Source organism: Bombina bombina, chromosome 5 (assembly GCF_027579735.1).
Source record: "Bombina bombina isolate aBomBom1 chromosome 5, aBomBom1.pri, whole genome shotgun sequence".
NCBI lineage: Eukaryota > Metazoa > Chordata > Amphibia > Anura > Bombinatoridae > Bombina > Bombina bombina.
In genome coordinates, this window is record NC_069503.1 from 537,197,346 (window position 1) to 537,210,481 (window position 13,136).

General features: G+C 36.8%; 1 protein-coding gene across 3 annotated transcripts in view; it reads left to right on the forward strand.

The window, feature by feature from the left end:
* Positions 1-13,136, forward strand: part of PLEKHG4B (pleckstrin homology and RhoGEF domain containing G4B) — a 199,485-nt gene that overhangs the window by 140,097 nt on the left and 46,252 nt on the right. For all 3 annotated transcript variants that reach the window (XM_053714470.1, XM_053714472.1, XM_053714471.1), the window contains exons 8-11: positions 5,212-5,328; positions 7,648-7,746; positions 10,427-10,569; positions 11,377-11,515. In XM_053714470.1, the coding sequence (XP_053570445.1) occupies positions 5,212-5,328; positions 7,648-7,746; positions 10,427-10,569; positions 11,377-11,515 (498 nt within the window). The remainder of the gene's footprint in view (positions 1-5,211; positions 5,329-7,647; positions 7,747-10,426; positions 10,570-11,376; positions 11,516-13,136) is intronic.

A 13,136-nucleotide genomic window follows, 5' to 3' on the forward strand; every position in this document is an offset into this window, starting at 1 on the left:
ACGAAAATTTTTTTTTCTGTTTCCGGCGTCATACGTGTCGCCGGAAGTTGCGTCATCTTTGACGTTTTTCGCTCCAAAAATGTCGGCGTTCCGGATGTGGCGTCATTTTTGGCGCTAATAGCATTTAGGCGCCAAATAATGTGGGCATCAATTTTGTCTCCACTTTATTTAAGTCTCGTTATTTTTTGCTTCTGGTTGCTAGAAGCTTGTTCACTGGCATTTTTTCCCATTCCTGAAACTGTCATTTAAGGAATTTGATCAATTTTGCTTTATATGTTGTTTTTTCTATTACATATTGCAAGATGTCACACGTTGCAACTGAGTCAGAAGATACTACTGGAAAATCGCTGCCTGGTGCTGGAACTACCAAAGCTAAGTGTATCTGCTGTAAACTTTTGGTAGTTGTTCCTCCAGCTGTTGTTTGTATTAAATGTCATGACAAACTTGTTAATGCAGAAAATATTTCCTTTAGTAAAGTACCATTACCTGCAGTTCCATCAACATCTAATGTTCAGAGTGTTCCTGATAACATAAGAGATTTTGTTTCTGAATCCATTAAGAAGGCTATGTCTGTTATTCCTCCTTCTGGTAAACATAAAAAGTCTTTTAAAACTTCTCTTTATACAGATGAATTTTTAAATGAACATCATAATTCTGATTCTAATGATTCTTCTGATACAGAGGATTCTGTCTCAGAGGTTAATGCTGATAAATCGTCATATTTATTTAAAATGGAATTTATCCGTTCTTTACTTAAAGAAGTCCTAATTGCATTAGAAGTTGAGGATTCTGGTCCTCTTGATACTAAATCTAAACGTTTAGACAAGGTCTTTAAATCTCCTGTGGTTATTCCAGAAGTTTTTCCTGTTCCTGGTGCTATTTCTGAAGTAATTTCCAGAGAATGGAATAATTTGGGTAATTCATTTACTCCTTCTAAACGTTTTAAGCAATTATATCCTGTACCGTCCGACAGATTAGAGTTTTGGGACAAAATCCCTAAAGTTGATGGGGCTATTTCTACCCTTGCTAAACGTACTACTATTCCTACGGCAGATGGTACTTCCTTTAAGGATCCTTTAGACAGGAAAATTGAATCCTTTCTAAGAAAAGCTTATCTGTGTTCAGGTAATCTTCTTAGACCTGCTATATCATTGGCTGATGTTGCTGCAGCTTCAACTTTTTGGTTGGAAACTTTAGCGCAACAAGTAACAGATCATGATTCTCATGATATTATTATTCTTCTTCAACATGCTAATAATTTTATCTGTGATGCCATTTTTGATATTATCAGAGTTGATGTCAGGTTTATGTCTCTAGCTATTTTAGCTAGAAGAGCTTTATGGCTTAAAACTTGGAATGCTGATATGTCTTCTAAATCGACTCTACTTTCCCTTTCTTTCCAGGGTAATAAATTATTTGGTTCTCAGTTGGATTCTATTATCTCAACTGTTACTGGAGGGAAAGGAACTTTTTTACCACAGGATAAAAAATCTAAGGGTAAAAACAGGGCTAATAATCGTTTTCGTTCCTTTCGTTTCAACAAAGAACAAAAGCCTGATCCTTCATCCTCAGGAGCAGTTTCAGTTTGGAAACCATCTCCAGTCTGGAATAAATCCAAGCCTTCTAGAAAAGCAAAGCCAGCTTCTAAGTCCACATGAAGGTGCGGCCCTCATTCCAGCCCAGCTGGTAGGAGCAAGATTACGTTTTTTCAAAGAAATTTGGATCAATTCTGTTCACAATCTTTGGATTCAGAACATTGTTTCAGAAGGGTACAGAATTGGTTTCAAGATAAGACCTCCTGCAAAGAGATTTTTTCTTTCCCGTGTCCCAGTAAACCCAGTGAAAGCTCAAGCATTTCTGAAATGTGTTTCAGATCTAGAGTTGGCTGGGGTAATTATGCCAGTTCCAGTTCTGGAACAGGGGCTGGGGTTTTATTCGAATCTCTTCATTGTACCAAAGAAGGAGAATTCCTTCAGACCAGTTCTGGATCTAAAAATATTGAATCGTTATGTAAGGATACCAACATTCAAAATGGTAACTATAAGGACTATCCTGCCTTTTGTTCAGCAAGGGCATTATATGTCTACAATAGATTTACAGGATGCATATCTGCATATTCCGATTCATCCAGATCACTATCAGTTTCTGAGATTCTCTTTCCTGGACAAGCATTACCAGTTTGTGGCTCTGCCGTTTGGCCTAGCTACAGCTCCAAGAATTTTTACAAAGGTTCTCGGTGCCCTTCTGTCTGTAATCAGAGAACAGGGTATTGTGGTATTTCCTTATTTGGACGATATCTTGGTACTTGCTCAGTCTTCACATTTAGCAGAATCTCATACAAATCGACTTGTGTTGTTTCTTCAAGATCATGGTTGGAGGATCAATTCACTAAAAAGTTCATTGATTCCTCAGACAAGGGTAACCTTTTTGGGTTTCCAGATAGATTCAGTGTCCATGACTCTGTCTTTGACAGACAAGAGACATCTAAAATTGATTTCAGCTTGTCGAAACCTTCAGTCACAATCATTCCCTTCGGTAGCCTTATGCATGGAAATTCTAGGTCTTATGACTGCTGCATCGGACGCGATCCCCTTTGCTCGTTTTCACATGCGACCTCTTCAGCTCTGTATGCTGAACCAATGGTGCAGGGATTACACAAAGATATCTCAATTAATATCTTTAAAACCAATTGTAAGACATTCTCTGACGTGGTGGACAGATCACCATTGTTTAATTCAGGGGGCTTCTTTTGTTCTTCCGACCTGGACTATAATCTCAACAGATGCAAGTCTTACAGGTTGGGGAGCTGTGTGGGGCTCTCTGACGGCACAAGGGGTTTGGGAAACTCAGGAGGTGAGATTACCGATCAATATTTTGGAAATTTTCAGAGCTCTTCAGTCTTGGCCTCTTCTGAAGAGAGAGTCGTTCATTTGTTTTCAGACAGACAATGTCACAACTGTGGCATACATCAATCATCAAGGAGGGACTCACAGTCCTCTGGCTATGAAAGAAGTATCTCGAATTCTGGTTTGGGCGGAATCCAGCTCCTGTCTAATCTCTGCGGTTCATATCCCAGGTATAGACAATTGGGAAGCGGATTATCTCAGTCGCCAAACGTTGCATCCGGGCGAATGGTCTCTTCACCCAGAGGTATTTCTTCAGATTGTTCAAATGTGGGAACTCCCAGAAATAGATCTGATGGCTTCTCATCTAAACAAGAAACTTCCCAGGTATCTGTCCAGATCCCGGGATCCTCAAGCGGAAGCGGTGGATGCATTGTCACTTCCTTGGAAGTATCATCCTGCCTATATCTTTCCGCCTCTAGTTCTTCTTCCAAAAGTAATCTCCAAGATTCTGAAGGAATGCTTGTTTGTTCTGCTGGTAGCTCCAGCATGGCCTCACAGGTTTTGGTATGCGGATCTTGTCCGGATGGCCTCTTGCCAACCGTGGACTCTTCCGTTAAGACCAGACCTTCTGTCGCAAGGTCCTTTTTTCCATCAGGATCTCAAATCCTTAAATTAAAGGTATGGAGATTGAACGCTTGATTCTTGGTCAAAGAGGTTTCTCTGACTCTGTGATTAATACTATGTTACAGGCTCGTAAATCTGTATCTAGAGAGATATATTATAGAGTCTGGAAGACTTATATTTCTTGGTGTCTTTCTCATCATTTTTCCTGGCATTCTTTTAGAATTCCGAGAATTTTACAGTTTCTTCAGGATGGTTTAGATAAAGGTTTGTCCGCAAGTTCCTTGAAAGGACAAATCTCTGCTCTTTCTGTTCTTTTTCACAGAAAGATTGCTAATCTTCCTGATATTCATTGTTTTGTACAAGCTTTGGTTCGTATAAAACCTGTCATTAAGTCAATTTCTCCTCCTTGGAGTTTGAATTTGGTTCTGGGGGCTCTTCGAGCTCCTCCTTTTGAACCCATGCATTCATTGGACATTAAATTACTTTCTTGGAAAGTTTTGTTCCTTTTGGCCATCTCTTCTGCCAGAAGAGTCTCTGAATTATCTGCTCTTTCTTGTGAATCTCCTTTTCTGATTTTTCACCAGGATAAGGCGGTGTTGCGAACTTCTTTTGAATTTTTACCTAAGGTTGTGAATTCCAACAACATTAGTAGAGAAATTGTGGTTCCTTCATTATGTCCTAATCCTAAGAATTCTAAGGAGAAATCGTTGCATTCTTTGGATGTTGTTAGAGCTTTGAAATATTATGTTGAAGCTACTAAGTCTTTCCGAAAGACTTCTAGTCTATTTGTCATCTTTTCCGGTTCCAGAAAAGGCCAGAAAGCTTCTGCCATTTCTTTGGCATCTTGGTTGAAATCTTTAATTCATCATGCCTATGTCGAGTCGGGTAAAACTCTGCCTCAAAGGATTACAGCTCATTCTACTAGGTCAGTTTCTACTTCCTGGGCGTTTAGGAATGAGGCTTCGGTTGATCAAATTTGCAAAGCAGCAACTTGGTCCTCTTTGCATACTTTTACTAAATTCTACCATTTTGATGTGTTTTCTTCTTCTGAAGCAGTTTTCGGTAGAAAAGTACTTCAGGCAGCGGTTTCTATTTGAATCTTCTGCTTATGTTTTCATTAAACTTTATTTTGGGTGTGGATTATTTTCAGCAGGAATTGGCTGTCTTTATTTTATCCCTCCCTCTCTAGTGACTCTTGCGTGGAAAGATCCACATCTTGGGTAGTCATTATCCCATACGTCACTAGCTCATGGACTCTTGCTAATTACATGAAAGAAAACATAATTTATGTAAGAACTTACCTGATAAATTCATTTCTTTCATATTAGCAAGAGTCCATGAGGCCCACCCTTTTTGTGGTGGTTATGATTTTTTTGTATAAAGCACAATTATTCCAATTCCTTATTTATATGCTTTCGCACTTTTTTTCTTATCACCCCACTTCTTGGCTATTCGTTAAACTGATTTGTGGGTGTGGTGAGGGGTGTATTTATAGGCATTTTGAGGTTTGGGAAACATTGCCCCTCCTGGTAGGAATGTATATCCCATACGTCACTAACTCATGGACTCTTGCTAATATGAAAGAAATGAATTTATCAGGTAAGTTCTTACATAAATTATGTTTCTTGTGCATGTGAAATGTAAAAAGAAATTCCAAAATGTCTGCATTCAAATTACTAATTTGCCAGGATCTAGATGCACAACAAATACATTAATTTGTGGCTTTTTCTTTTTTTTCTAGTATGAGGTCTTATCTTCCTTGAAAGCCTTGCATAAGCATATTGACTATAGACAACTGACCACAGAATTTGATGGACTGTTCCTTTACAATCATGATGACTGGATTTGTTTCCGCAGGGTACGGTCTCATCTCTTTTGTTTTTATTGCTATATATTTTTATTTGGAAAATGTGTTCAATACTAATAATATATTCAGCTGAAAAAAAACTAAAATGTAATTTTTTTTTTGTTTAAAAAATTAATATGCCAACCTAAAGTTCTGTTTTCAGGTAGTTTTCATTATTATTTTACTTTTGTTATTTTTTTAAAATTATTTTAATTTTATTAGTAGTGAAATAGCAGCTAATCAAAACCACCTTTGCTTCTCTTCTCTATATATGAGTGTAGTCATAAAATCTTACATTGGTTTTACATCCTCTTAGCACCCTGTAATATTAGTTTTATATCAATCTTGTCTAAAAACTAAAAAAAAAAAAAGTTGTAGAAAATATAGGGAGATATTTATCAAGCCGCAGCGTAATTGTGGCGAGCTTGATCCAACCTAGTTATCAAAGCCTACAGACCGGCAAAAGTTGAAATCTGTGACGTAACATACGATCCGCCGGTCTCAATCCAACACAGATCGATGCTTACGTCATTACAGATTTTCCGAATACACATTCGGCACTATTTGGCACTTTTTAAAAGTTATCAAATAGTTAACCGGTATGCTCGCAGGTATACTGGTCCAGCGTACCTAGTTTTTAATCTGCCACCCTGGAGGCCGCGGATGCCATAGGAATCAATGGGAGTCTGAAAGCAGTGAAAGCTTATGTTCGATGCTGCCATATATTCCATTGATTTCTATGGTAGAAAACCAGTAACGTTTACACCCTAACATAAGCCCAGAGTCTAAACACCCCTAATCTGCCCCCCGATATCGCTGCAACCTAAATAAAAAGGTATTAACCCCTATCCCACCACTTCCGGACCCCGCCACCACGAAATAAAGTTATTAACCCCTATTCCGCCGCTTCCCAACACCGCTGCAACTAAATAAATGTATTAAACCCTATCCCGCCGCTCCTGGCCCCCGCCACCACTAAATAAATGCAATAACCCCTAAACCTCTGGCCTCCCACATCACTACCATTAACTAAACTTATTAACCCCTAAACCGCCAGCTCCCCACATCGCCATAAACTAAATTAAGCTATTAACCCCTAAACCTAACAAGCCGCTAACTTTACATTAAAATTACAATATCCCTATCTTAAAATAAATTTAAAATTACCTGTAGAATTAAAAGAAACTATATTAAACTATTAAACTACTCTAACTATTATACTAAAATTACATTAAACTAGCAATTAAATTAACTATATTACATATTAAAAACCCTAACCCTACTCAAATTATTTAAATCTACTATTAAAAATTACTAAATTACAAAAAAAAACGCTAAGTTACAAAACCCCCCACTAAGTTAAGAAAAAAAAAACCCACAGTATAAAAAATAAAAATTAATTACACCTAATCTAATAGCCCTATCAAAATAAGAAAGCCCCCCAAAATAAAAAAAATCTAGCCTACAATAAACTACCAATAGCCATTTAAAGGGCCTTTTGCAGGGCATTGCCCCAAAGAAATCAGCTCTTTTACCTGTAAAAAAAAAAATGCCAACACCCCCCTAACAGTAAAACCCACCACCCAACGCCCCCAAATAAAAAGCTTATCTAAAAAAAACTAAGCTCCCCATTGCCCTGAAAAGGGCATTTGGATGGGCATTGCCCTTAAAAGGGCATTTAGCTCTTTTAGCTGCCCAGACCCTACTCTAAAAATAAAACCCACCCAAAAAACACTTAAATAAACCTAACACTAACCCCGACGATCACTTACAGTTTTTGAAGTTCAGCTTGAAGGATCCATCCAGCCGACAAGAAGTCTTCATAACTTGTCTGCCTGCTTTGAGGCCGTAGACAGAAATCAACGATCAAATACGATCAGGTTGATTGACACCCCCTTGGCCGCAAATCTGCAGGGGGCGGCATTGCACAATCAGTTCACAAGAACTGCTTGTGCAATGATAAATATCAACAGCGTATATATTTATCGATGTGCGGCGGACATGATGCGCTACATCGTATCATGTCCGCTTGCACTATAATAAATTGGCCTTGTAGAGTTCTTTGAATGAGCATTATTTAGTTTCAAAATTAAAATGAAAGATGAATTCCAAAAAATAAGCTAACAATTTAAAAGCTCTTCTGAAGAGCTAAACCCAATAGGCATTAGATTGACTGCAACATTTTTTGTTTACTGTACATCTGACACATTCCTATACCCTACAATCCCTATTCAGACAGTATTTGTATATGAAATTAGGCAGCACAAATCATTGCACCAATTTTAAAAGCATTATAGAAAATGTATTTATTAGTATGTTTTATATTTACAGAAAATTGAACCATTTATTACTGACTGTAGAGAAGCCATCATTTTTCTGCAGAATTCAATCTGTTCATTAAATATGAAAAGAAACTTAAATTCTGTGCAAGTAAGTAACAGTGAAACTCATATAAATCCGTTGAATTATTAAAAATGTCCTATTATTTTCACTTCAGTTAATAATTAATATTCATTTAATTTGATAACAGAGGTATTTAAAGGGACAGTATACTATAAAATAGTTTTTCCCTTCATGTATTTCCAATTACTTTTTTTGACCAGCTGCAGAGTATAAAATGTATGAGATTTGTTTTTTAAGGTTTATTTGGGTATATTAAATAGTTTGTGTTTTAATTTTGTGTTTTGAAGCCACAACCTAATAAAATGGGTTGAGCTTGTAGGTATAATCAGATCTCATTACTTTATCACATTGTGTACATATACCTGCTTCTTCATCTTATATCTGTCCATAAACCAATCACCAATACTTGGAGAGAAGAATGGAAAATCTTCTATACCGCACTGGGAGTGTAATTTATTCTACTGGCTGTGTTTACACAGCTTGGCCTTAAGGCCAAAAACTTTCAAGATAGGTGGGGATACCACAGGCTAAATCAACTATTTCAAATGCCAATATAAGGGTAATGAAAATACTTGTAAATAATTGAATACACCCCAGCAGGTAAAGTGGATAACTGGGAACAAATTAAAGGGGAGAAAGGTTTTGAGTAAACTGTCCCTTTAAGTAGTGCTCTGACAAGGTGCTTGACTAATCCCAGAAGCTAGGGATCAAAGAATCCTACATTTTTTATACATTTGACGACCTTGCTTTTTTTGTGTCTAATAAAGTTGATTAATTTTTTTTGTTTTCTTTGCTTTTTACTTCAGTTAGCTGTTCTGATTATAAGGTTACAAATTAGCTCAGTGGTGCTTATAACAACATTCTATTGTGCTTCAAAATAACATTCATCATCATGCATATTTCCCAAAGTTTTTTAGATATTGGGGCCGATTTATCAAGTTCCGTATGGAGCTTGATGCCCCTGTTTCCGCGCGAGCCTTTAGGCTCGCCGGAAACAGAAGTTATGAAGCAGCGGTCTAAAAACCGCTGCTCCATAACTTTTCCGCCTGCTCTGTGGCCGTGGACAGAAATCAACCCGATCGGATACGATCGGGCTGATGGACACCCCCTGCTAGTGGCCAATTGGCTGCAAATCTGCAGGGGGCGGCATTGCACAAACAGTTCAGAAGAACTGCTTGTGCAATGATAAATGCCGACCGTGTATGCTGTCAGCATTTATCGATGTGTGGCGGACATGATACGCTACATCATATCATATCCGCTCTCACTATGATAAATTGGCCCCTTAGTCTGTGTTACTCTCAATGTATTATTTTAAAATATATATTTCATTAGTTTCGTAGGGCTCAATCTACCATAATATTTTAGATATTTATTTCAGCATGTTGTCTGTTGATAGTCAAGGCACAAAATCCAAAAATATAAAAATGTTTAGAAGTCATAGAAATGTAAGCCTAAATAACAAGTGGAGCACAAAAACATTCACACTATTGAATGCTAACTGTGCTCAAGTAAAATCAATAGCGCTTGTATTACAAATTGAAAGTAAAACGTTAGTGGGCAAGCAAAAGACTCAGGCACACTAACATCTGGAGGATGGAGAGCATGACTGTGCTAACCCCCTTTCCCTATAGACTGCTATGTGGAGCGCTACAAAAGCCTCTTCTGGCTTTTCTTTTTCCTTAACTCAAAGATGCACTAGGACAACTGCTCTAAAGCCGAAGGTTCATTAAGAAATACTTTACTCTTAAATGTTATTTTGAATTTTAAATATATATATATATATATATATATATATATATATATATATATATATATATATATATATATATAGAGAGAGAGAGAGAGAGAGAGAGATTGATAGATAGATAGATAGATAGATAGATAGATATGTAGAGATGGATATAGATGTAATTTGTTTAAAAGGGACATTTTATGTTTTGGTGTTTGACTGGGAAGGGCTCAAAAGTGTATGTATGTGTATATACATAAGTATATCTATATACAAATATATACACTTGCTGTATATATACATTTGAGCCCTTCACAGTCAAACACCTTGAGATATATCATATCCAATTTAAACCCTTTTTATAAATGTATTTCATTTATAAATTTATATGTTATATTTAATATATATATATATATATATATATATATATATATATATATATATATATATATATATATATATATATATATTGTTCAAAGAGAGCACTCTCACTTCCAAAATTTAAATGCCATGGTGCCAGCAGGTACGTATATAAATGATGGAAGGCACTCTCTTGTCTTTTTAGTGAATATTTAATAAATCAAGCGTGACGTTTTGGGGACACACTGGTCTGAGGAAGGGGAGTGTGTCCCCGAAATGTCACGCTTGATTTATTAAATATTCACTAAAAAGACCAGAGAGTGCCTTCCTTCATTTATATATATATATATATATATATATATATATATATATATATATATATATATATATATATATATATATATATATATATATATATAAAATCAACTGTAGTATAGATGCACTCTCACACAAGATTCTCCAAACGCCAGGGTTCTCTCAGAATCATCATAATAGTTTCAAATTGCAATAAGCACTCATAGGTCTCACTTGAAAATATTTAAAAATGTATGTAGGAGTGAGCTTCATATTTTTCTTCTAATCAACATATGACTTATGGGATATTTCTTTGCATAGGAAGTTGCTGACCTTCTGGAAAAACACAGAACTATGATGAAGCTTGTCTTGGAAGATCCGCTTCTCGTGTCATTAAGATTGGAGGGAGGAACAAACCTTGCAAGACTTAGGAAGGATGAGTTCTTGAATACAGATGATTACAGGCAAGGGATTTACAAGAATCTCAAATTGCTAAAGATAAAGTTTGGATCAATAGGTTTGGGGAAATGTTGCTCTTTTGGTCTAATTAAAAATGAATTTCTTATTTACATGAATATGACTTAAAGGGACATTAAACACTAAATACATTTTTTAAGCATATTATTAAGGTTATTTCCTTCCTACTTCTAGTCTTGGATACTGTTTGCAGCAACTCTCCTTCAGATGCCTGCAGTGTAACCTATGTTCCAAAATGGCAGCACCTGTGATTAGAGGGAGGTGCATATTTAGTGTCCCTTTAATATAATATGTATGTCAGGGCAATTGCTCCTTAAAAGGAAGCTTAAAGAAACATTAATCAATATAAAAGGCTAATGGATTCAAAGCAAAGATTATTCTGAGAACAATATTCAGACATATTTTTAATTGTATTAGTTGTTTAAATAACACAACAAATAAGTGTAACATTTTAGTGTATATAAAGCAGTGGGCACCACCATATTGTAACCTAGGTCTCCTTCTCTGCTGAGGCCAATTAGGTACAGTTATAAATGGGTCACTAGAGTGTGCAACCAATCACTGTGGGGAATGTAGCTTAGTTAAGGGTGGCTTTAAGGGATATTAAGGAACCTTTTATTTATTTATATATTTATTCATTGTTAGCTACATTTGCCAGAACCTTAAAAATACATGCAATATAGTTAAAATACCAGCAGGGTGGCAGCCCTACTTGTACATATTTTAGCTTGTAATTTCAAACGTCAAAAGTCAGCCTGTGCGCCAATAAATTGTATTATTCTGCTCCATTTCAGAGATGCCATGGAAACTATAACCACATTATATAACCAAGTTGATGAAGAAGTTCACACGTTGGTTCTCCTGTCAAATAAATCTCTTCAGGAGCTGGAGAAGATTCTTGAGATAAAAAAGGTTGAGGAATGCTTTGAGCAGGTTAGTTATTACCCAGTGATAAAATACGTCACTTTTATGTTTATTATTATTATTATTATTAGCATTTAGTTGTATAGCGCTGCCAAATTCCGTAGCGCTGGGTACAATGATAGGGGTATACAATGACAAGGATTTGTGATAAATACAAAACATAACAAAACTAAACAAATCTAGTACAGGAGGAAGAGGGCCCTGCTCCGGAGAGCTCACAGTCTACAGGGTCAGGGTGCAGAGACATAAGGTTGGGGTAGCTTGTTACATCGGTTGTAGTTGCAGCAGTAAGTCAGGCAGTTCACGTATTAGTTTGGTTCGGATGAGGGATTGAGGAGAGATGGTAAGCCTCTCTGAATAGGTGGGTTTTCAAGGAGCATCTGAAGCTATACAAGGTTGGAGACAGTCTTATGGAGCGGGGTAGAGAGTTCCAGAGGACAGGAGCAGCACGTGCAAAGTCTTGGAGGCGGGAGTGGGATGTAGAGATAACAGGAGTGTAGAGACGTAGGTCAGAGGTTGATCGAAGAGGACGGGATGGAAAGTATTTCACGATGAGAGAGGAAATATAGTTGGGAGTTAGACTGTTGAGTGCTTTGTAGGTTAGGGCTAATACTTTAAATTGTATTCTGGAGTGTATGGGGAGCCAGTGTAGAGACTGGCAGAGCGGAGCAGCTGATGTAAATCTGCGACTTAGGTGGATGAGTCTAGCAGAAGCATTCATAATAGATTGGAGGAGGAGAGGCAGTGTTTTGGAAGGCCATTTAAGAGTAGATTGCAATAATCAATGCGTGACAGGAAGAGGGAATGAATAAGTATTTTTGTAGTTTTTTGAGTAAGGAAGGGACGAATTCTGGAAATATTGCGTAGGTGTGAACGGCAGGATTTGGTAAGCGCTTCTATATGTGGGTTGAATGTGAGCTCTGAGTCTAGTGTGACCCCAAGGCAGCGGACCTGGGGTGAGGTGTTGAGAATAGAGTCTCCAACCATCAGAGAAATGTCAGGTGTCGGATGTCTCGAAGAGGGGGGGATAAGAAGCAGCTCAGTTTTGGACAGATTGAGTTGGAGGTAGTGTGAAGACAACCAAGAGAAAATTGCAGAGAGGCAGTCAGAAATCTGGTTGAGTAAAGAGGGAGAGATATCAGGAGATGAAAGATAGATTTGGGTATCATCAGCATATAGGTGGTACTGGAATCCAAAGGATGCTATAAGTTTTCCAAGGAAGGATGTTTACATTAGAAAGGTTGATAAAGAAACAATCTGAACCCATTTGTAAAAAAATATATTTAATATAATTTTACCATTGGATTTGTATTGTATCTTACATGATTATGCAAAGGAAATATTGTTTAAAGGGTATGATAATGCAATAATAAACATCTCTTATTCGTAGAACATTTTATTATTGTTCAACTGTGTGTTTAACACCTGCTAAGAATTTTTTTTTAAAACCACACTCTTTATGTCACGAGTATAAACAGTTAAAATTTGCTTTTGTTAACTCCATAGTTAACAACATAGGGGCAGATCATAATTTGGTCACTAAAATTGAGCCACTGTGAAAAAAATCCAATTCGCTTGAGCAGACTTTTCCTACTGTTTTAATTTTAGTGACTTACTTACTATATGTTTG